Here is a 23,415-nt window from a genome sequence, read left to right as displayed (position 1 = left end):
GGGTAAAAAGTAATGAAGGCATTTAGAAAGGAACTGGAATAGGAAAAATATGTGATGCCATATAAGCTGAGAACAACTGTCTAACACAAAAGGACCAAGAACAGCTTCCTATGGAGAAAGAGCTCAGACTATATAAAATAACTTCAGTAGAAGAATCTAAGTTTGGAGATAGGGGTCTAGCCCCATTGAACACCTTGCTCTCAGAGTTCTAGCTGCCAGAAATGAGAGAGTTCAATTCTTGCTGTTGAAGTCACCCATACTGCATGATTTCGTAAAGTCACACCCTGCAAACTGAAACAACCCCCTTTCTAGCCTTGACTCACTTCATAACTTCTATGCTTGCTGTGCTCCTGCAAGGTTTCCTTTGGCTCTCTGAACTACTTGTGCTCCTATTTGTCATGGCCTTTGCATGTGTGGACACTCTCCATGCCCTAGATAGCCCTCTGCCTACTTCCTGGTGGTCTGGTTAATGCTTTCATATTTTAATAGATTATTTCATGCTTGTGAGTGTTTTGCTTGCACATATGTCTGTGCATCACATGCCTGCAGTGCACACCTAGTGTGTCAGAACCCCTGATACTACAGTTATGGATTACTGTGAGCTACCATGTCAGTGGTTGATATTTAACCCAGGACCTCTGAAAGAACAGGCAAGTGCTCTTATCCAGGAGTCATCTCTCCAGCCTCTCCCTCTCTGTTGTCATCCTGCTTTCCCTTGTTCAACATTTAGTGACTGATTGCTAACTCTGTGCCTGCCATGTGCTGACCTTTCCTGTAAACATTGTTCTTGACCTCAGATGACAGATTCCCCTAAGTTAAATAACTTTGTATTGCAATGTCCCTATGACAGATACCTATTGAGGAGAGGACTCAAGACCTCATAGGAAAAGGCTATCTGTGTTCAATAGCAGATTGGAATGCCAGAATCAAGAGTCAGTATAGTTTGGAGTCCACCCCCAACCTTGAAGAAAAGACTGCTTGGTTGTGAGGGGTGGGAACAGCTAGCAGTCCCAGCTGTTAACCTCTTCAGTAGACAATTTGGTCTTTGAGGTGAGATGCTGGCCTATTTGGGGTATGCCCCCCCTTCCCCCATGAATGAACAAAACTATGTCATAGCATTTCTGACTAACACAGGACCACTTCCCTTTGTTGATTCTACTGCCCTCTAGCTCCCTTCATCCTTCATGAGTTACTGGCCAATAATCTGTTTGCCCCCTAATTCTGTCTCTACCTCTGGTTTCCCGGGGACCATGATAGGTTTGGGGAGCTAAGCAGGTAGATTCCAGTTACTCCAAGCATCCTCTGATGTAGCCACAAGTGGCCACAGGTTCCTTGGTTCCTGAAAGGAAAGCTGTGGATGGATGGGAAGGATGGCTAGAGAAATAATGAGCCAAGACAAAGTTCTCAGATCAAGACTCAGTCTTTAATGTAAGTCCCTGAATATATATGGGAAAACCCAATACCTGTCCCTTGGTTTTGGCTAAGTTCTGTTGTTTCTTTCAGCTGGATTGAGTTGCAAAGTAGGCTCTTCAGCTGCTCAGTGGTCAAGCAGATCTCAGTTCTCTAGCAGAAACATGTAAATGTATAGAGCCAGATGCCTGGCTCCAGTGGCATAGACTTAGGGGGTCCACTTCCTCCATTTTTCTTGATTAAAAATTAGCTGAACTGGAGCATAGAATTTACTTATGCTCCATGGCCCTGTGTGGGAAAAATGGTGGCTGGTGGCTGTGCCTGCCTTGATTCTGAATGTCTAGACTCCTTTTGACCCTCCCTGGAGTACACGTGCAATTTGTGTTTATTTACACAAGCATGGCTTTTCAGTGTTTATAATGAACAAACATGGCCTTTTGGCACATGCCTCTGCCTTAGGTTGATAAGAGTCATAGACTCATCAGTGGCCCGTCTTTGGCTACTGGACCTCATAGCACACCTTTTTCCCATTCAGACCAAAGCCACAATATGCTCTCAATGCATCTCTTCATAGCGATGAATAACTGCCATATGTGAGCTTTGCTGAAGTTGAGAATGTATGCAAATAACCAACCTGCTTAAAATACAAAGGAAAAATTAAAAGGAACAGAACTAAAGTTCTCTGTGGGGATGTCCCAGGCTCTCAATTCAGTTCAAATTAGCAAAGATCCTTCCCAGGGTCTGGCCTCCTAGTGTGAGGGAGGTGGCTTTGAGAAGCAACAGAAAAAAAAAAATAAAAAATAAAAAAAACTGTTCCTCCTCAGGTAAATTGTTGTAAGAGTCAGGTAAGCTGGATGATAAAGATTTTTTTAGCAATCTTCATAATTAGACTATCCAAAATTGGATTTATTTCTAGGCCAGTCTTTCATTGCATCAGAATAACTGGTCACATTAAAGGAAAGAGAAAAATCATAACTCCTCATTTCGATTAATTTTTCTAAGTCAGTTTCCACAGTCTCTATGTTCTTTGTCCCACCAGGTGTAAAAACTTGATGCCAGGCAGATTGTGTATTCTGAAACATACTCAAACTAAGGTTGGTCAAGAATATACACCCACTACAGCTTTCCTGTTACATTGTCAGGGCACTCAGCAAGCTCACAGGTCAGCATTATCCTTTTGTGTCCTCATGCCACACCAATCACTCTGGCAGCAAGCATGATCATGAAGCATTTGGCAGAATAAATACAAACATGCCCTCTTGCTCATATTAAATATCTGATCAGGATCATGCCTTATACTGATAAGTAGATCTTTCCATCTCACCTAGGCATAAGTATGCCTAGCCGTAGGATGCTGTAGACACTCAGCAAAAAGTTCCTTGGCATCCAAAATATAAAATTTTTAAAATAAAATGCATAATTTAAATAATGTGCACGGGGATATAATTCCCCCTCTCTTGTTTGTTTGTTTATTTGTTTGTTTGTTTGTCTGTTTGTTTTTTGAGACAGGGTTTCTCTGTTTAGCCCTGGCTGTCCTGGAACTCACTTTGTAGTCCAGACTGAACTCGAACTCAGAAATCTGCCTGCCTCTCTGCCTCCTGAGCGCTGGGATTAAGGGCATGTGCCACCACACCCAGCCACAATTCCCGTTTTTTGTTTTTTAAGAACATATTGTTTGAAAGTTCAACAATGCCTTGTCTTTGAGAATTATATAAAATCCCAGTATCAAGGGTAATACTAAATTGTTAACAAAACATCTCAAATGCTTGAATGTAATAGCCAGTTCCATTTTCTGTTTTAATCTGATTTGGAACACCAAGCATTAAAAAAAGTTAATATAGGCAATGACTAATTATATTAATATTTGCTTCTCTTGTTAAAGAAATTGCAACCATAAAGCCTGAACAGTTGTCAATAGTCACATGTAAATATTTTATTTTTCTAAGATCAGAAATATGAGTATCAGTTTGCAATAATTGATTAAGTAAAAGTCATTGAGATTTTAATACCATTCGGTGGAACTGATAAAAATTGAGGTTTCTGAGAACAAGTCTTTACAATTTGACATGTGCATTCTCCAAAAATACCAAATTATTATATCAAGCCATTACTACTTTGAGGATGTAAACAAAACAAAAAACAAAAAAACGAGATAATATGGCCAACTGTTCTTGTTTAAGGTCTATAATCTTCCTGGGATAAAAATCTGCTGTGCCATTGCCTTAAGGGGTCTGTTCCAGGCAGTCCTCAATGAGTTCTTAAAGGTGCAATGAGTCCTTTAAAGGAGCAATATTTTCCCTTGCAATGTATGTGCAGAAACAGTTGCAAAATTTGAGAATTAGCAGTATCTAAAAAAGAAACTCTTTCAAGCAACTATATATATATTGGGTATCAGTATACAAATTAAAGCTTGGGTTTTTTTTCCAACATTTCAAAACACTGGCTACAGCACACATTCAATTATCTGTCCTGAAGCAGGAGGAATCTCAAAAGAATAAACATGTGATCCAATCACATATATTTCTCTCCCATAGACGGACAGTTCATAAATACAGTAGGTGTTTTCTTATGGGATGCATACATCAATTTACAGGAAATACAAAGGCATGCATAGAAGTAAATTTTAACTTGTCTTTGGATAATGATTATCAATTTACCCAAAACTTTACTATGCAATAGGCCAAATATCAATATTCTGCAAAAACAATTTAATTGCTATTTGAAACAAGTTATAGATGTCTTGTCAGGTTTTTAAGATTTTTTTTCTAAACTACCTTCATGATTCTATCCTACAATATTTTATTAACACCATGACAGCTTCATTACAGGATGTTAAAACAATACTTGGAGATGAAGAAAGATGATTTCACATTAATACTTCATTTCCAAAGAATTGCTGTGGGCTCATTGAGTAACAATAACTAAAATAAGCAGTTATCATTCGACTACCATTGATTACAGTTAATTACAATTGATTACAAAAGCTTCCTCTATTTTCTGAATAGCTTTTTTTTTATCACCAGTTAATTTGCATCTCCCTTGATAACATCCAACAAAGGCTTAAGTCCTCCTGTGGTAAGCCTAAAGTGAGGTCTTAGCAAATTAACATCTCCTGGTACCTTTTGAAAATAATTTGAAGGAAGCAAATCATCTTTTCTTTCTTGAATTTTCTCTACCATAGTTTTCTAGGATATAACTGAGAGCCCAAATATTGAAAAAGATATTGCCTTTTGAATCTTTTCTGGAGTGACAACTACTCCAAAATTTTTCAAGCTCATTGTGTAATAGCAAAGGTTTACAGTAAATTTCCCTTAAGATGGAATAGTTAATATAATACTCTCCACATAATAAACAATATAAACTCAAAGATTTAAAGTCCTAGCTTCTTGTATTGAACCAGAGACAAAAAATTTATTATTTTTTAATTTACATAATGTAAGGCTATTAGGCATACCTAGAGGCAAAACTTTCCAATGATCACAAGCTCACTAGAAGCAAATCCTTTAAAATCATCAGGTTGCAAGGAAAACACAAACTTCCAAAACCATAATAATACTATATGGAGTAGGCAATGCAGATTGTAATGCCCTTAGTAGTTCCACAGCCTCATTAAACTTTTATAAATCTTAAGTTTAAACTTTATTTTGAATAACACCTGGATAGGCCTGTAATGATGCCCTTTAGGCTTAAAAATCATTCCCTAAAGGCAAGGAGAGGTGAGGCCCCAACAACTTCCCTGGGGAGGGTTTGCAAAAAGAGAGAGAGCGAGAGAGAGAGAGAGAGAGAGAGAGAGAGAGAGAGAGAGAGAGAGAGAGAGCGAGAGAGAAAGAAAGAAAGAAAGAAAGAAAGAAAGAAAGAAAGAAAGAAAGAAAGAAAGAAAGAAAGAAAGAAAGAAAGGCCACACAATCCTCACTAAGGCTGCTCTGAGATTTTCATTAACTCAAATGAAAATATTTCTTAATCTGAGCCTTTTTCCTGAGGTCTGGTCTTGCATCCATCCTAATTACAAAATATGGGTGAGTTAAGAATCCTCAGCTTCCAATCAAACTGCAAAGTGCAGCCAATAGAACACTGGCAATTATAACCATAATTTTTAAGTTCTTTTCAATATTAGAGCATAACCATAAATTTTGGAAAGCAAACCCCAACTAGAAGCAATCCATTCTCTTTAAAATTAATACCAAACGGATTACTTTCATGTTACAAAGTTTGGCTAACAATTCTTATATATGAATGCATGACATTTCAACTTTTAATACTTCTTTGAAGAGACATTGTTTTAAATCTTATCTCTTATGAGTCTAGTTTCTTGGATAAGAGTTACATAAAATATTATCCCGATTTAGAAGTATCTTAAGAGGCCTGATTTCCTGGGCTGGTTCATGCCACATGTTGTTTAAAATGACTACAACCCTGAGTTACCAGTTTTAAGCTAACTTTCTTGTTACCAGTGTTACACTTTTTAAATCATACCCAATAACTTATAAGCCAATACTCTATGACCAAGACATGCAGAGTATATTTATACCATTAAGACCAATCAGAAAACAAATGAAGCAGCTTCTTGAATCTTATACATTTGTACCAATCAAAGAATTTTTACTTTTCTTGGAATAATTTCAAGAGAAAAAGCACATTGTCATATGCTGAACCAAGTAATCATAATTGCAGAGATTTTTTCTGGGGGAAAAAACCTATCAGCTTCTTTGCCTTAGAACTAAGAAGCTGCGGGCCCCTCTAAAATACAGCTTTCCAGCAGGGCTTCTCCTGCTGTACTTGACTCCTGGCTAAGGGTGCAGGGCAACTTAAATCAGCCACCACTGTGCAAACTGAAACTGAATCAAGAGATGGAGATCCAGCAGATAAAGTTTAAACCATTTTTTTCCTCCCAACACAAAACATAGAACAACAGTCATGTATTGGGGAGGCAAGGCATGCAGATTTCTAAGTTCAAGGCCAGTCTGGTCTACAAAGTGAGTTCCAGGACAGCCAGGACTATACAAGAAAACCCTGTCTTGAAAAGACAAACAAAAAAACAAAAGAACAACAGTCATTCAGACAAAGAAACAGAAGCAGTCATGAGTTGACATGTGGACAGATTGTTGCAAGAAACACAGAAAATACAGAGAGAATAGAAAACTTGGTGTGACCAGAACTAAGGATGTCTCCTGTAGGACATCTCCTGATGTCCTTCTGTCCCTGGGAGAGTTCTAAAATCCATTTTCCTTCTCTCTCTCTCTCTCTCTCTCTCTCTCTCTCTCTCTCTCTCTCTCTCTGTCTCTCTCTCATGTCATTTGCATATCTAGCATTTCTCTTTTTGTGTGTATAGTTTTTTAAACTTTTTATTTTATTTTATTTTATTTTATTATTTTTAGCCTACTCCTCTTCTCTGATGCAGTTCTTGACTGTGGACAAATGACTTTTTAGAATTTTCCAGACCCATTTTCCACTGTCAACCCCTAACTGATATTACTGTTGGGTCCAATCTTACTCAGTCTAGCCTGTATCCTTTTTACACCCTTGCAATCAACAGCCTTCAAAAGATAAAACTTATAGCACTAACATTAAAGCTGTATGTTGCTTACCATGCAGGATACCATCTTCCGTTTTTTGTAGCGCCCCATCATGACAGTGTCCCTCAGTCGGTTTTTCCATATCAGGTCTCTGAATCCAGTGCCACCTGTAGCCAACAGCAGACACAGGTTACTGGGTTCCTGAAAGGAAAACTGGGGATGGATGGGAAGGACAGCAAGAGAAATAACAAGCCAAGACAAAGTTTTCTAATTAAGGCTCAATCTTTAATGTATGGCACTGGATATATATGGGAAAACCCAAAGTCCCATCCCTTTGTTTCAGCTGAGTTCTGTTGCTTGTTTCATTTGGATTGAGTTGCAAAGTAGGCTCTTCAGCAGCTCTGAGGTTTGGCAGTTCTCAGTTGTCTGACAGATGATATAATTGTATTAAAGCAAGACAGGACCTCCAGTATTGCAAACTTGTTCAGCCAGCTCAAGGCTGGGGGTTGGTGGGGATCACTCTGACACTGACACAGCAGGTGTTTCAGAACTGATGTTGAGCCAGGGTCAGCTGTATGCACTATCACTTTGGCTGCTAGAGACACAACAGAATATTTCCTCTCTGGGACATGAATCAAATAAGCCTGTTTTTATTGATGTTCTTCTCGGCCCCAAATATACCCTGGCATCATATAAGTGGCTTGTATGTGTCCACAAGCTTTCTGAAAGAGTTATTTGTTCAGTTACTTGAGGGTGAAACAAAGATCAAAGTGATTAAATCATTTTCCTATTAGTTTCAGAAATGCTAGCTAGTTACAACTGGAATGTAAGTTGGTTTCACGTAAAGTCCTTAAACCCCTTACCCACACACTTTGTCTAGTCATTTCTTGACTACTTCAGGTTTTCAGTCACATAAACAGTCTACACATGCTAAGGAGTGTTAACATGCTTAGTGACAGGGAAGGTGCCTGAGTTGAAGCCGGGAGTGGGGGGAACTCATTGTTGCTTTCTGCTGTAGAAGCAACTTCTAGTTTATTACTAGAAAAACAATAATCCATAGCAGATGAGGTGCCACAACCCATAATCCCAGCGTTCAGGAGGCTGGAGCAGGAGGATAGATACAGATCTAAGACCATTCAGACCCTCAGTGTAAGCTCAAGTCCAGCTCAGAGCTCACATTAAAAAGCTGGTCATGGCTGCTTTTAACCCTAGCACTGGGTAGATGGTGGAGAATGGAGGATTGCTGGGACTTAGTGGCCAGCCAGCCTATATGAAATACACTAATTGCCAGATTCAGAGGGAGACCCTGTCTCAAGGGGATGAAGTAAAAAGACATAAAGGGAGACGACTGGTGTCCTGTGCTGACTTCTGCATATACTAGCAAAGGTACAAGCATGTGCACATGTGTGCAGACACCATAATCAACCAAAAAGAAGAATGTGGGAAGAGGAGAAGGAGGAGGTAGATGAGGATGGGGAGGAGGAGGAGGAGGAGGACGAGGAGGAGGACGAGGAGGAAGGAAAACTGTGATAATCCCCTAGAAGAGCTTCCTCCAAACACTTGTAGACCTAGAGAGAGTCAGTTGTCATACCTCATTCATTCTCGGTCCACACCAACTCCTCCATATTTTAAAGAAACACATGTGCACTTTCTTTGCTACTACCTGCCAGTCTGACTTGTTTATAACTCTCCAACACTGTTTATTCCTCCTTTGCCTGTTTAACCATTCCCCATTCATGGTAAAAATATTGTGACTTGTGTAGTAGAGTCAATAAGAAAAAAGGCTCCTGAGTTAGAGAGTCTTGGAATAAATCTAAGTTCTCACGTTAATTGACTAAATGAAATTATACGGTTACATCATCTTTGTGAGTCTTAACTAATACTATGGTACGAAGAATAAAATAGTACATACCATATAAAGCTGAAGCAAAGTTGAAACAAAGCATATCACGTACTTGCCTCCTTCTTGGAGTCTTTTATTTTTATTTTATTATGTCTTGTCAGGTGAAGTCCAATGTTCTCGAAAGTAAACAGTTGATGAAACCTGGCTACTGACACCACTTTGGATTCTGAGGTCAGTGCTATCTGTTCAAAGGTTGAAGCCTTTCAGGCAGCTATCAGCTTAGCCTTGGAAGACTTTTCTTGATAATTTTTTAAATTAAGATTTACTATTTTATTTGCATGTGACTGAATGAGTTTGTATGCACCACATTTGTAGAGGAGGTCACAAGGGTTGAAAGTATGTGATTTCCTGTTCCTGAAGTTAGAGTGTGTTTTGGGATGACATGGGAGTGCTGGTAATTGAACCTGGGTTCTCAGTAAAAACAAGTTTCAAAGAATCTGACTCCTTCATCTGACCTCCGCTGCACCAGGCCTGGACATGGTACTCAGGTACACATGAAAAACCAGTGCTCATACACATGAAATATAAATGAATCTTTTGCAAAAATTGGGTAACACAAGTTCTTCCATACTCATATTAAAGCAAAGATTCTATGCATACTTGTCCTTCCAGTTCAGTCTGTACTCCCTCCAAAACTGGCTTTCTGATTCCAAACCAGATCCAAAGTTGCATCTGGTTCCAGTTGGCAGTTCTCTTGAACACCCACTGTTTTATTGGGAATATGTTTTGAGAAACATAAGATTACTAAATCAATCCATAGGTTATGAAATTGCCAAGTTTGCAAAGGGCAAGGAACAATTCTTGGCCTCTAATCAATAAATGAGAAAACATTCCACAAAGCCTGACAGAGGTAGAGGAGACCCATACGGGAAGAGGGAAAAACAAAACAAAACAAACAACAACAACAACAAAAAAAACCCGCTGAACCCAGAGAGTATATAAGGACAAGCAAAGGGGCTGGGGAGTGGAGTGTAGCCACGATCACAAGAAAGACGTGGTCCTGACAGACAGACAATCCTATTCCCTACCAAAATGAAGATGCTGTTGCTGCTGTGTTTGGGACTGACCCTAGTCTGTGTCCATGCAGAAGAAGCTAGTTCTACGGGAAGGAACTTTAATGTAGAAAAGGTATGATCACTGAATAGTAGCTTCTGACTCAGAATGTGCTTTGGGGAACTCTTGAAGCCAAGTAGATCCTTTGAGGGGATGGGTATAGTGCCCCAATCTCTTAGACAAATGAATGGATCCAGACCTTGAAGTAAGACCAGCTCTTCATAACTGAAAATGTTGGGGGACCTCTAGTCTCACTGAGAGGCAGGGGCAGTATGCTAAGTATTGTGACAACTGGCATGAGATCTACCCTTGTGTATGCTCAGGCCCTAACCCATAGGATGGAGTTCAAGTGGACACATGTGCATGTGGTATCCCTGCTTCTTCTCCCTTAACCATTTGCTTATCTATTACAGATTAATGGGGAATGGCATACTATTATCCTGGCTTCTGACAAAAGAGAAAAGATAGAAGATAATGGCAACTTTAGACTTTTTCTGGAGCAAATCCATGTCTTGGAGAATTCCTTAGTTCTTAAATTCCATACTGTGTAAGTGAGATGCTCTTAGCTGAGAAAGAGGAAATGAAACCTGGTATGGTCTCACGCCTACAAACACTCGGGACTGGGGGAAGAGATGCCTCTCAGTATGTACATTTGTACACACATACTAAGTCTGTATCCTAAACCAGAACGCTCCATCTGACACTGAACCAAGATCTCATAACCAGGGATTTTTCAAAAGTCAGAGACAAGAGTTGGTGACAGGAATTAATTCACTAGGAGTTCCTTAAGGAAAGGTCAGAGACACTTCTGAAACCACATTATTGAGCCAGTTTATCACAAGTTAAGATTATGTGATCATGAATCAAATTTTTCTTTCTAGTTGTTAGCCAAATAAATCCACCCCTTTGTACTTCCGTTTTCCTGCAGTAAAGGCGATAATAATAATTCTCCTCTGTGGTACTGGGAACCACATCAGGCAACATTACAGAGTGCTAATTTGAGGCAGATGGTGGAAATCTGGCTGATAATCTACACCGCTGGCTGAAGCCCGGCACTGGTGAAACTTGGAAGTAGTTGCAGTTGTAATAAGGATGAGAAGTGATTGTTGTTTTCTTTTTTTTTAAATACTAGGCAAATTTGTGATTGCTAAAGCATGAAATATTAAGGAATTAATGTAAATAAACACCTTTTGCTAATTTTACAAAAACAGTCAAAAGTTAAATGGAATCAGAAACTGGAGATAGGTACAGAGTACAGGGTCCAGAATCCATCCAGATCAAAATCCCTTACGAACCAGCTCACTCTGTTTTACAGAAGAGATGAAGAGTGCTCCGAATTATCTATGGTTGCTGACAAAACAGAAAAGGCTGGTGAATATTCTGTGACGTGTGAGTACATAAAATCTATATATCTATTCACAAGATGATTAGTAAACCTTAATACCTTTAGTGTGTGTGTCTGTGTGTGTGTGTGTTGTTTTTGTTTTTGTTGTTGTTGTTGTTGTTATTGTTGTGTGTGTTTTGCTGGAGTTTGAACTCAGGAACTTGCACCTACTAGTAAAACTGGTGCCATCTTATAGCTAACACCCTGTGGCAGGAAAGTAGGATAAGTAGGGGGAGATGGAATCTATCTGATACTGCCTGGAGGCTAGCACTGGTGTTAATCGCTTAGGGTGTAGCAGTGGATGTTTGATACAACAAACTTATAAAAGATAGAAACATGTTGCTTGAAGCTGCTGAGGGAGGGAGGTAAGCCTAGGAGATGATGAGAGAGTGGTGCTGCTATGGCTGACTGTTCACTAGTGGTGTGGACCTCTCAGAGTCCCTTTTCTTAGGAGTTACTTCTTGAAGTTCAGAAAACTAAAGACAGAAAGGCTCAGACACTTCACCCATCTCTTCCACGATATGTATTTTACTGATTTCATGTTGGGGTAGAACAAGAAAAGGGTATCCAAAATTTCCTGCAGAGCAAAAAATTTCTGAGCTGTGTTCCATTTCTTCCACAGATGATGGATTCAATACATTTACTATACCTAAGACAGACTATGATAACTTTCTTATGGCTCATCTCATTAACGAAAAGGATGGGGAAACCTTCCAGCTGATGGGGCTCTATGGTAAAGTATTTTCACACAGAAACTGATCCTCGGATGGGAAAAGAACGAAAACCTCTAGCTTTAATATGGTCTTCCCAGCTTGGGCCTACCTCTTTGTAACCTCCTGATGATTAATGCTCTCCCCATCAACCCTTGAGCATAGTAATGGAAGCATTCTGAAATCTCTCACTGTGACTGAAGGATATTCTATGGATGCCAAATCCAGGATAGATCATACCAATGCCTGTCAATTGTGTTGGCAAACATACTCCCATCCTTATGGGGAAGTCCCTGTCCCCTCACTCAGGCTGTGGTCAATGCAAACAATATAGCTGCTACACTCACTATTGCTCTTCTCACAGGCCGAGAACCAGATTTGAGTTCAGACATCAAGGAAAGGTTTGCACAACTATGTGAGGAGCATGGAATCCTTAGAGAAAATATCATTGACCTATCCAATGCCAGTAAGTCAGGATTCAGTTATTTTTCTCATCCTGAATATTTATCATAGAGGAAACAAACCTAGTTGGCTACCAGTCATTTTTGAATGCTGGAGAGTCCTATCCTTATTCTTGGGGAAATAAAGTGGACCTGGTACCTGAACATGTTCTTGTTCTCACACTACAGATCGCTGCCTCCAGGCCCGAGAATGAAGAATGGCCTGAGCCTCCAGGTGGGCAATATCCAAAGAGAGCAAGGAGGGGGTTGGTCGACATGGAGAGGCCCTTCCCAAAGTATTAATGTTGTGCACCCAAATTACATTAAAAAATAGTTCGATAAAGAATCTTCTAGGAAAGCTTGAAGATTGGCTTTGAATTGTCTGGATTTGTGATCTAGTCCTACTTTGAGCTTGGAAGTAATGTGACCCAAGACTTAGGCAATGAAACAAGGATTTGAGTTTTACATATTTGATGTATGGTTGTATCAAAATGGCTCAGCGATGGGTTCAATATCATTAAGAGACAAAATGGAAGGTTGTGGTATAACTGTTCTTTAGTGTCTGTGGACCCCCCCATCCCACTCGAGATAATAACATCTTAATCTGAACTCTGTACAACCTTGGCTTCTTACCTGGGAGTGGAGGTCCCTGATCACTACTTCTCGACCAGGTTGGAGAGCAAATTGCTATGGCCCTCCTTTCTCATGTAGTACAAGACATCACTCATATAATGTGTGAAGTCTTTAAAAGTAGCCAAGGCTTTTATCATTATTCTACAATTTACCTAACATTCTTCAGAGCTTCTTATAACAAAGGTTGTGGAAACAAGCCTCAGATCTTCCATTACGGTCATTTATTCTGACTTTCATCCCTGTGTTCTGGCAAATAATTCCAGTTAGATTGCAAGGGAAGATCCATTTCTTCATCCCCTTTGTTCTATATAATAGAATGTCTCACTGTCCCAAAGTCAATCCAAGAAGTGTTTAATGAGTTTCTATATTCTTTCTTCCTGGCTTACAGTGTTGAGTGGAGACTTCTCACCAGGACTCCACCATCATCCCTTCCTATCCATACAGCATCCCCAGTATAAATTCTGTGATCTGCATTCCATCCTGTCTCACTGAGAAGTCCAATACCAGTATATCCACATGTTACCTAGGATACCTCATCAAGAATCAAAGACTTCTTTAAATTTCTCTTTGATACACCCTTGACAATTTTTCATGAATTTCTTCCTCTTCCTGTTCAATAAATGATTACCCTTGCACTTAAATATATGTCTCTATGTCCAGAAAAAATGTGGGGCTGATAGTGAGTGAATGAGGGGACCTCCTGTGTCCTGTAACCAAGATCCTTCCTTTGGATCCCAAATGTAACCTGAGTTTCTGGATTTTGGCTCCCCTGCAGAAATCCCAAGCCCTGATGTGTACTGCCTGCTCTTTAGCTCTCCTGATTTAGTGATTTATGAGGACCTCGGGAGCATGACACTTGCTGTATGACTCCTACATCCATACTTTCTCTTTCAACACAGCAAAGGAGAGACACATATTTCTAAGGCTATGCCTGCTCAATAACTTTCAGGACATAGTGAGGGGGGAGGTTTGGTAATTAGAGTAACATTGGATAAAAAGAAAAAGGTTTCTAGCTTTCCATAGAATACTCTGGACCCTAGATCAATAGATTAAATTGGTTCAACTCAGGACACATGAAAGGAGTTCTTCCTGTAGTTTGCTAAAAAATGGCAAAACACTATTGAGAAACCTAAGCAATTATGATGAAATAGCTCCCTCCCCACAATTGCCCTGATTTGTGGGTCCAAATCATTCTCTGACCAAAGCCTCCTAAGTGGCTTCAACTACATCCATGTACTACCATGCCTAGCTTTTCATTTTTAGAATTGACAAAAAATTAATTGACAAAAAAAAGTGTTCACAAAATAAGCTATCAATGGGAATCCTTATATAGTTAAGAAGCAGTTCCAAGCCAAGACTCTGAAGAGGACAAAAAAAGGCTTGACCATGCTACCATACCTCAAAAGAACACAACCCAGAGAAAGGTACAAAAAATTTTGGTTATTCCATACCAACACTGCAGGTTATGTTCAAGCTAAATCCTCTCGCTTTCAACACCAAACACTTTGTAGAAATAAGATTTGAAATAGTGAAAACATTCAAAGTCAAGGAAGGAATTCAAAATCTCAGACCAAGCAATCCCTTTGTAAAGTAAGAAGACAGGGAAGAAGTGATGGTTGACACAGTAGAACTGTACAATTCTTTGTGATCTGGGAATACATTACAGCTAAGGGAACATAGAGGGTTGGGGAAAACTGTCACAAAAGCCCAAGGATGCCACATGAGCATGTACCCTCAGATAACAAGGGCTGAAGCAGGGTGAATTTGAAGACAGATGCCCAACCTTACATGACATACAGAAAGAACACAAATACCTGTAGCTGCTGTGACAGGACCAACCATTCTAAATATCAAAGCAGCTGTTGACACCTAAGGACTGGTCTGACTGCTAGATCTAGGAGTTTCAACTTGCAAAAGCTGGCTTGATGCTCATGGTTGGCCCAAATGTCTTATCAGGAATAAATAACCTCACAAAATATCAACATTAGGCACCATCCTCCTGAGATTGGAAACACAAGATAATTGTGCCATCTAAAATGGTGTCTGTCCTCTGGCTAAAATCAGTGACAGCTACTTCTTTACCAATAGCAGAGTTAGCTTTATGTTTGTGTCCACTTATTAGAAATAGGATATAATGGGCTATTTAATCACTGAAGTGTAATTTCCCAATTACACCCAACCTAGAGCTTATTGAGACATTCCTTAACCCTATAGGAGTTCCTTATTTCATTCCTTTTATAAAGATTATCAGCTGTGCAAAGGCCAGGACAGGAAAGAACTGTTCTCCCAGAAGTGCTTTCACTCGAGGGCTGGGAGGTGAAGTAGACACTTTCTCTCCATTAACACTCCAGGGAATGACCAGCAAGGGTGTGCAGGGCACAGAAACAGTGGAGCAGCTGGGACAGGATCCCTTCAGTCACCATCTACTCCCGGAGCTTGGGCTGTTCCACAGCCCTCTGTACACAAGTTCAGCCAGGATAGAGCGTTCTCCAAGGAGTATAGGCACAGGCTTACAGATGCACAGAAGGGACAAGCTCGAGCCAGAGACTACAAGGCCATTTAACACCAGAGGTAACCAGATGGCAAAAGGCAGGGGCAAGAACCTTACATACAGTAACCAATGATACTTGGCATCATCAGAATCCAGTTATCCCACCACTGCAAGTCCTTGATACCCCCAACAACTGGAAAAGCAAGTTTTGGATATAAAATCACATCTCATGATGCTGATAGAAGATTTTAAGAAAGATATTAATAACTCCCTTGAAAAAATACAGGAGAACAGATTTAAAAGGGAGAAGGTTTTAAAGAGAAAACACAAAAATCCATTAAAAAATTACAAGAAAACACAACCAAACAGGTGAAGGAATTGAACAAAACTATCCAGGATCTAAAAATGGAAGTAGAAACAATAAAGAAATCACAATGGGACAAAACTTCAGAGATATAAATCCTAGGAAAGAGATCAGAAGTCATAGATTCAAGCATCAGCAAAAGAATACAATAAATTGAAGAGAGAATTTCAGGTACAGAAGATACCATAGAAAACATTGACACAACAGTCAAAGAAAGTGCAAAATGCAAAAACTTTCTAACTCAAAACATCCAAGCAATCCAGAACACAATGAGAAGAACAAACCTAAGGATAACAGGTATAGAAAAGAGCAAAAATTCCCAACTTAAAGGGCCAGTAAATATTTTCAACAAAATTAGAAAAGAAAACATTCCTGACCTAAAATAAAAAAAAAAGAGGCCCATGAACACACAGGAAGCAGAGAGAACACCAAATAGATTAGACCAGAAAAGAAATTCCTCCTGTCATATAATAATCTAAACACCTAATGCACAAAACAAAGAAAGAATATTAAAAGCAGTAAGGGAAAAAGGTCAAGTACCACATGAAGTCAGACCATTCAGCATTTCACCAGACTTCTCACCAGAGAGTATAAGAGCCAGAAGATCCTGGAAATATATCATACAGACCCTAAGAAAACACAAATGCCAGCCCAGGCTTCTATGCCCAGCAAAACACTCAATTACCTTAGAGAGACCAATATATTCCATGATATAAAAAAAATTTACAAAATATCTTTCAAGAAAACCAGCTCACCAAAGGATAAAAAATGTAAAACTGCAACAAAAGGAGTGAAACTAAACCCTAGAAAACTCAAGACAGTAATCTTTTAACAAACCAAAAAATTAGAAGGCCATCTTAACATAATTCCAACTCTAACAACAAAAATAACATGAAGCAACAGTTAATATTCCTTAATACATCTTAATATCAATGGACTCAATTCCCCCAATAAAAAGACATAGACTAACAGATTGGATATTTAAAAAGGACCAAACCTTTTGCTCCATACAGAAAACACACATCAGTGAAAAACACAGACACTTCCTCAGAGTAAAAGGCTGGAAAACAATTCCTCAAGCAAATGGTCCCCCCCCCAAAAAAAACAAGGTGGAGTATCCATTCTAATATCAAATAAAATTGACTTTCATCCTAAAGTTATCAAAAAAGATAAGGAAGGGCACTTCATATTCATCAAAGAAAAAAAATCTACCAAGAAAAGTCCCAATTCTGAACTTTTATGCTCCTAATGCAAGGCCACCCACATTCATAAAAGAAACTTTACTAAAGATCAAAGCACACATTGCAGCTCACACAATAATAGTGGGAGACTTTAATACCCCACTCTTATCATGGACAGATCCTGGAAACAGAAACTAGACAGTGACACACTAAAACTAACAGATGTTATAAAACAATTTGATTTAACATATATCTGTTGATCATTTTATCCTAAAGCTAAAGAATATACCTTCTTCTCAACACCTCACAGTACCTTCTCCAAAACTAACCATATAACCAGTCAAATAACAGGCCTCAACATCTACAAGAAGATTGAAATAATCCTATCCATCCTATCAGATCACCATGTACTAAGCCTGGTCTTAAATACCAACATCAACAATGGAAAGCATACATACACATGGAAGCTGACCAACACTCTATTCAATGATAACTTGGTCATGGAAGAAACAAAGAAAGAAATTAGAGATTTTTAGGTTTAATGAAAATGACGCCACAACATAACCAAACTTATGGGACAGGATGAAAGCAGTCCTACCCTACGAGGTAAACTCATAGCTCTGAGTGCCTCCAAAAAGAAACTGGAGAGAGCATACACTTCCAGCTTGACAGTACATCTGAAAGCTCTAGAACAAAAAGAAGCAAATACAACCAAGAGAGAAGACAGCAGGAAATAATCAAACTCAGGGCTAAAATCAAATAAGTAGAAACAAAAAGAACTAGTAAAATAGTCAACCAAACCTAGAGTTGGTTCCTTGAGAAAACAAGATGATAGATAAACACTTATCTAGACTAACTAGGCGGCACAGAGACAGTATTCTAATTAACAAAATCAGAAATGAAAAGGGAGACATAACAACTGAAACTGAAGAAATCCAAAAAAACAAAACAAAACAAAACAAAAAACCATTATGTCTTACTTTAAAAAAAATGAAAACCTATACTCAACAAAACTGGCAAATCTGAATGAAATGGACAATTTTCTAGGCAGATACCAAGTACCAAAGTTAAATCAGGATCTTATACAGTTCAATTCCCTAAAGAAATAGAAGCAGCCACTAATTGTCTTCCACCTTAAAAAAGCCCAGGATGAGATGGATTTGGTGCAGAGTTCTATCAGACCTTCAAAGAAGACCTAATACCAATACTCCTTAAAGTAGTCCTAAAAATAGAAACAGAAGGAACACTACCCAATTTGTTCCATAGAGCCACAATTATTTTCATATTTAAACCACACAAAGAACCAACAAAGAAATAGAAATTCAGGCCAATGTTCCTTAGGAATATCGATACAAAAACTACCCAATAAAATTCTCAAAAAACTAATCCAAAAACAATTCAAAATCATCAAACATCAGGATCAAGTAGACTTCATCACAGGGATGCAGGGATGGTTCATTTATGGAAACCCATCAATGTAATCCACTATATAAACAAACTCAAAGGAAAAAAATACACATGATCATTTCATTAGATGCCAAGAAAGGATTTGACAAAGTCCAACAACCCTTCATGATAAAAGTCTTAGAAAGATCAGGAATTCAAGGCCCATATCTAAACATAGTAAAAGCAATATACAGCAAACCAGTAGACAACATTAAACTAAGTGGAGAGAGACTTCAAGCAAACCTACTGAAATCAGAGATGAGACAAGGGTCCCCTCTCTCTCCTTACCTATTCAATATAGTACTTGAAGTCCTTGCCAGGTCAATTAGACAACAAAAGGAGGTCAAAGTGATGCAAATTGTAAAGGAAGAAGTCAAACTATCACTATTTGCAGATGATATGAGAGTGTACTTAATTAACCCCAAGAATTCCACCACAGAGCTTCTAAACCTGATATACAACTTCAGCAAAGTGGCTGGATATAAAATTAACTCAAACAAATCAGTGGCCTTTCTCTATTCCAAGAATAAATAGGCTGAGAAAGAAAGTTGAGAAACAACACCCTTTCATAATAGTCACAAAATATAAAATAACTTGGTGTGACTCTAACTAAGCAAGTGAAAGATCTGTATGAGAAGAACTTCAAGTCTCTGAAGAAAGAAACCAAAGATCTCAGAAGATGGAAAGTTCTCCCATGATCATGAACTGGATCATGATCAGGATTAATATAGTAAAAATGAACGTCTTGCCAAAAGCAATCTATAAATTCAATGCACACCCATCAAAATTCCAACTCAATTCTTCATCGAGTTAGAATGAGCAATTTGAAAATTCATCTATAATAACAAAAACCTAGGATGGCAAAAACTATTCTCAACAATAAGAGAACTTATGTGGGAATCAACATCTCTGACCTCAAGCTGCACTACACAGCAATTGTGATTAAAAAAAAAAACAGCAAGGTATTGGTACATTGACAGGAAGATAGATCAATAGAATAGAATTGAAGACCCAGAAATGAACCCACACACCTATGGTCACATGATTTTTGAAAAAGGAGCTAGACCATCCCGTGGAAAATACAGCATTTTCAACAAATGGTGCTGGCTCAACTGGCAGTTAGCATGTAGAAGAAAGAAAATCAATGCATTCTTATCTACTGCTACGAAGCTCAATTCCAAGTGGATCAAGGACCTCCTCATAAAACTAGATACACTGAAACTGATAGAAAAGAAGTAGGGAAGAGCCTCGAGCACATGGGAACATGGGAACATTTTTGAACAGAACATCCATAGCTTATGCTTTAAGATTAGAAATTGACAATTGGGACCTCATACAATTGCAAAGCTTTTGTAAGGCAAATGACACTGTCAATAGGACAAAACAGCAACCAATAGATTGGGAAAAGATCTTTACCAACTCTACATCTGATAGTGGGCTTCAATATATAGACAGAACTCAAGAAGTTATATGTCAGAGAACCAAATAACCCTATTAAAAGTGGGGTACAGAGCTAAACAAAGAATTCTCAACTGAGGAATACCGAATGGCTGAGAAGCACCTGGAGAAAAGTTCAACATCCTTAGTCATCAGGTAAATGCAAATCAAAACAACCCTGAGATTCTCACACCACACAGAACAGCAAAGATCAAAATTCAGGTGACAGCAGATGCTGGTGAGGATGTAGAGAGAGAGGAACACTCCTCCATTGCTAGTGGGATTTCAAACTGGTACAACCACTCTGAAACTCACTCTGGAAGTTTCTCAGAAAACTGGAAATAGTATTATGTAAGGACCCAGCTACACCACTACTGGGCATATACCCAAAAGATGCTCCAACATATAACTCGGACACATATTCCACTATTTTCATAACAGCCTTAATTATAATAGCCAGAAGCTGGAAAGAACCCAGATGTCCCTCAATGGAGGAATGGATAGAGAAAAAGTGGTACATTAACACAGTGGAGTACTACTCAGCTATTAAAAACAATGAATTTATGAAATTCTTAGGAAAATGATTAGAACTAGAAAATATCATCCTAAGTGAGATAATTCAATCACAAAAGAACACACATAGTATACACTCACTGATAAGTGGATATTAGCCCAGAAGCTCAAAATAACCAAGATACAATTCACAGACCACATGAAGCTCAAGAAGAAGTAATAAAAAAGTTCTTAGAAGGGGGAACAAAATACCCATAGGAGGAGTTACAGAGACAAAGTGTAGAACAGAGATTGAAGGAAAAGCCATTCAGAGTCTGCCCCTCCTGGCATCCATCCCAAATACAGTCACCAAAACCAGACACTACTGTGGATGCCAACAAGTGCTTGCTGACAGAGGCTCTAACAGGGCCTGACAAATACAGAAGTACATGCTCTCAGGTGACCATTGGACTGAGCACAGGGTTCCTAATCAAGGCGTTAGAGAAAGGACTGAAGGAGCTAAAGGGGTTTGCAACCTCACAGGAGGAACAACAATATGAATCAACCTGTATACCCGGGGCTCCCAGGGACTAAACCAACAACCAAAGAGTACACACGGAACTCCAGCCCCCATTTGTAGCAGAGGATGGTCTTGTCAGTCACCAATGGGAGGAGAGGCCCTTGTTCCTGGGAAGGCTCTGTGCCCCAGTGGAGGGGAATGCCAAGAACAAGAAACAGGAGTGTGTGTTGGTGAGCAGAGGAGACAGGAGGCGATAGGGGGTTTTCAGAGGGGAAACCAGGAAGTGGGATACCATTTGAAATGTAAATAAAGAAAATATCTAATAAAAAAGAAAATACATATAAAATAAAGTACAAAAAAAGGATTGTTTTGTGTTTGTCTGTGCATGCATGTGTACCAGTGCATGTGTATATGTAGAAGCCAGATGTTGATGTCAAGTGTCTTCCTCTCTCATTCTCCACATATTTTTCAGAGACAGAGTCTTTCTCTTCACCAAGAGCTTATGAATGTGGCTAGACTTACTGGCAAGCAAACCCCAGGATCTCCCTCTTCCCCAGTGCTGGGATTACAGGACTTGCATCATTAGGCTTCTTCTATGGATGCTGGGGATCCAATGAGTGGTCCCCAGTTTTTCATGGAAAATGCCTTAGTAACTCAGCTACCTCCCCAGCTCAAGTTCTTTCTGAGATGCCCCACGCTGCCCTCAGGTGTTTCTTTCCAACATTAGTAGTACTAGTAAACCCAACCTTAGTTTCCTTAAAAATCTGCTCCTTGTATCCTTTCATGTTGTGATACTAATATTTGAAAATGAACAAAGGTTACTCCATGACTTGGGACCAACAAGCTAAATCATAAATGCAATACTTGGTTTAAAGCTGTGGGCTTAGTAGGGGAGAGAAACAGGGAAATGTTTACATTAAATCTGAGCTATGAGAAAGAATTAGAGGGTTGTTATTTCTCCAAGTATCTTGGGAGCATAGTTTTATGGAGGAAGGAAAGGTCCCAGTTTCAAACATTAAAGTACTCAGCTAGAATGACTGCTGTATCAAAAAGGGCCCAGGGCTGAGATTACATCTCATCTGGTCAAGAGCTTGCTGTGCAGTGTGAGGTCCTGAGTTTGATGCCCAGATCAATAAAGGAGATGAGCTTGGTGGAGCATTAATAGCAGCCCTGGGCAGATGGAGACAGTCAGATCCCTAGGGCTCAGCTTGTCAGCGGCCAGCCCAGCCTATAGCTTATCCTACTGGGTTTCAAGAAAAGAACACGCCTGGTTTCCAAATAAAGTGGACAGACTCTGGCAAAGAATACGCAAGGTTGATATCAGGCCTACACACACACACACACACACACACACACACACACACACACACACACACACACACATACACACACACACACACACACACACACACACACACACACACGTAAATATACACACCTGCAAGAATACACACAAACATATGAACACCCACACATGTGTGTACATACAAACACACACATACAAAAGCACACAGTCCCCATCATAATATAATATGTTTCAGTAAGGATGGAATTAATTTCTCTTTTCCTATACGCATTCAAACCCTGGCTCTTTTCCAATGACTCCCGGGACATGACCTCAGCCACAGTTAACAAGAAGAAAAGATACAATGAGAAATACAGTATTCTTTTCAGTTTACCCTTAGCTCTGAACCCAGGTTCTGCCTCATTTATTATCTTCCATTGCTGATCCCCACTTCCTGTTTGTTCTGATTCAGGGTCACATGCTTAGTAAATTGCAAACATAAATTTCTTTTGGCAACACAAAATCTTCTAACACTAACCCTAAGCCTAAACCTAAATCTAACCCTAACCCCTAACTCTAACCCTAATTCAACCTAACTTTGTGCAAATTAGATGGTAAATAGTAGAAACATTGAAAGCCAAGGAAGAAATTCAAACCCCAGACTGAGCAATCACTTTGTAAAGAAAGAAGACAGGGAAGAAGTGAGGGTTGATGCAGTAGAACTGTACAATTTTTTGTGATCCGGTTGTAGATTACAGCTAAGGGTGCATAGAGAGTTGGGGACAACTGTCACAAAAGCCCAAGCATTCCACATAAGCAAGCATCCTCAGAGGAGCAAGGGCTGAAGCAGAGAGATTTTGAGGACAGATACCCAACCTCACATGACATACAGAAAGAACACAACTGCCTGTAGCTGCAGAAGTGAGAGGAACATCCATTCTAAAGATCAAAGCAGCTGCTGACACCTTAGGACTGGCTTGAATGCTAGAACTAGCAGTTCCCACTTTAACAAACTGGCCTGTTGCTCATGGTTGGCCAGAATGCCTTATCTGGAATGAATGACTTCACAAAATATGAACATTAGGCACCATCATCCTGAGATTGTCATCACAAGATCATTTTGCCATCTAAATTGGTGTCTGTCCTCTGGTTA

The 23,415-nt window shown here is 39.3% G+C and overlaps 2 protein-coding genes across 11 annotated transcripts in view; one reads left to right on the top strand and one right to left on the bottom strand.

The window, feature by feature from the left end:
* Mup-ps12 overlaps positions 1-23,415 on the bottom strand; it is a 97,893-nt gene that overhangs the window by 9,203 nt on the left and 65,275 nt on the right. For 5 of the 9 annotated variants that reach the window (XR_390620.2, XR_390621.2, XR_881330.1 and 2 more), the window contains exons 1-2: positions 8,836-8,916; positions 6,996-7,090 (exon numbers count right to left, since the gene is read on the bottom strand). The exons of 1 other annotated variant lie outside the window; for it this stretch is intronic. Coding sequence is in view for 2 of the 8 variants with exons in the window: in XM_006538405.1 (XP_006538468.1) it covers positions 6,996-7,065 (70 nt within the window). In the remaining 6 variants the exon portion in view is untranslated. Of the gene's footprint in view, positions 1-6,995; positions 7,091-8,835; positions 8,917-23,415 lie in introns of those variants that run through there. 3 more of the 9 variants (XM_006538405.1, XR_881325.1, XM_006538406.1) reach the window with 3 other exon arrangements.
* On the top strand, positions 9,652-13,687 carry Mup16 (major urinary protein 16). Of its 2 annotated transcripts, none has more exons than XM_006537489.4 (7): positions 9,652-9,954; positions 10,293-10,426; positions 11,195-11,268; positions 11,886-11,996; positions 12,338-12,439; positions 12,562-12,648; positions 13,435-13,687. In XM_006537489.4, exons 1-7 carry the CDS (start codon positions 9,859-9,861, stop codon positions 13,536-13,538), a joined length of 708 nt encoding a protein of 235 aa, XP_006537552.1. In that variant the 5' UTR covers positions 9,652-9,858; the 3' UTR covers positions 13,539-13,687. The 2 variants fall into 2 exon arrangements, with proteins under 2 accessions (XP_006537552.1, NP_001186865.1); NM_001199936.1 differs by having other exon boundaries at positions 9,793-9,954; positions 12,603-12,648.

The sequence above is a fragment of the Mus musculus genome, chromosome 4 (genome assembly GCF_000001635.26).
Source record: "Mus musculus strain C57BL/6J chromosome 4, GRCm38.p6 C57BL/6J".
NCBI lineage: Eukaryota > Metazoa > Chordata > Mammalia > Rodentia > Muridae > Mus > Mus musculus.
The sequence above is the reverse complement of the archived record's forward strand: the minus strand, read 5'-3'. Positions and strand labels throughout refer to the sequence as shown.

Excerpts from the sequence above, each read along its gene's own strand:
- Mup16 (XM_006537489.4), top strand. The coding sequence starts at position 9,859 with ATGAAGATGCTGTTGCTGCTGTGTTTGGGACTGACCCTAGTCTGTGTC. Across the intron at positions 11,997-12,337 it reads CCAGCTGATGGGGCTCTATG|GCCGAGAACCAGATTTGAGT; the intron begins GTAAAGTATTTT and ends CTCTTCTCACAG. Across the intron at positions 12,440-12,561 it reads CATTGACCTATCCAATGCCA|TGGACCTGGTACCTGAACAT; the intron begins GTAAGTCAGGAT and ends GGGGAAATAAAG.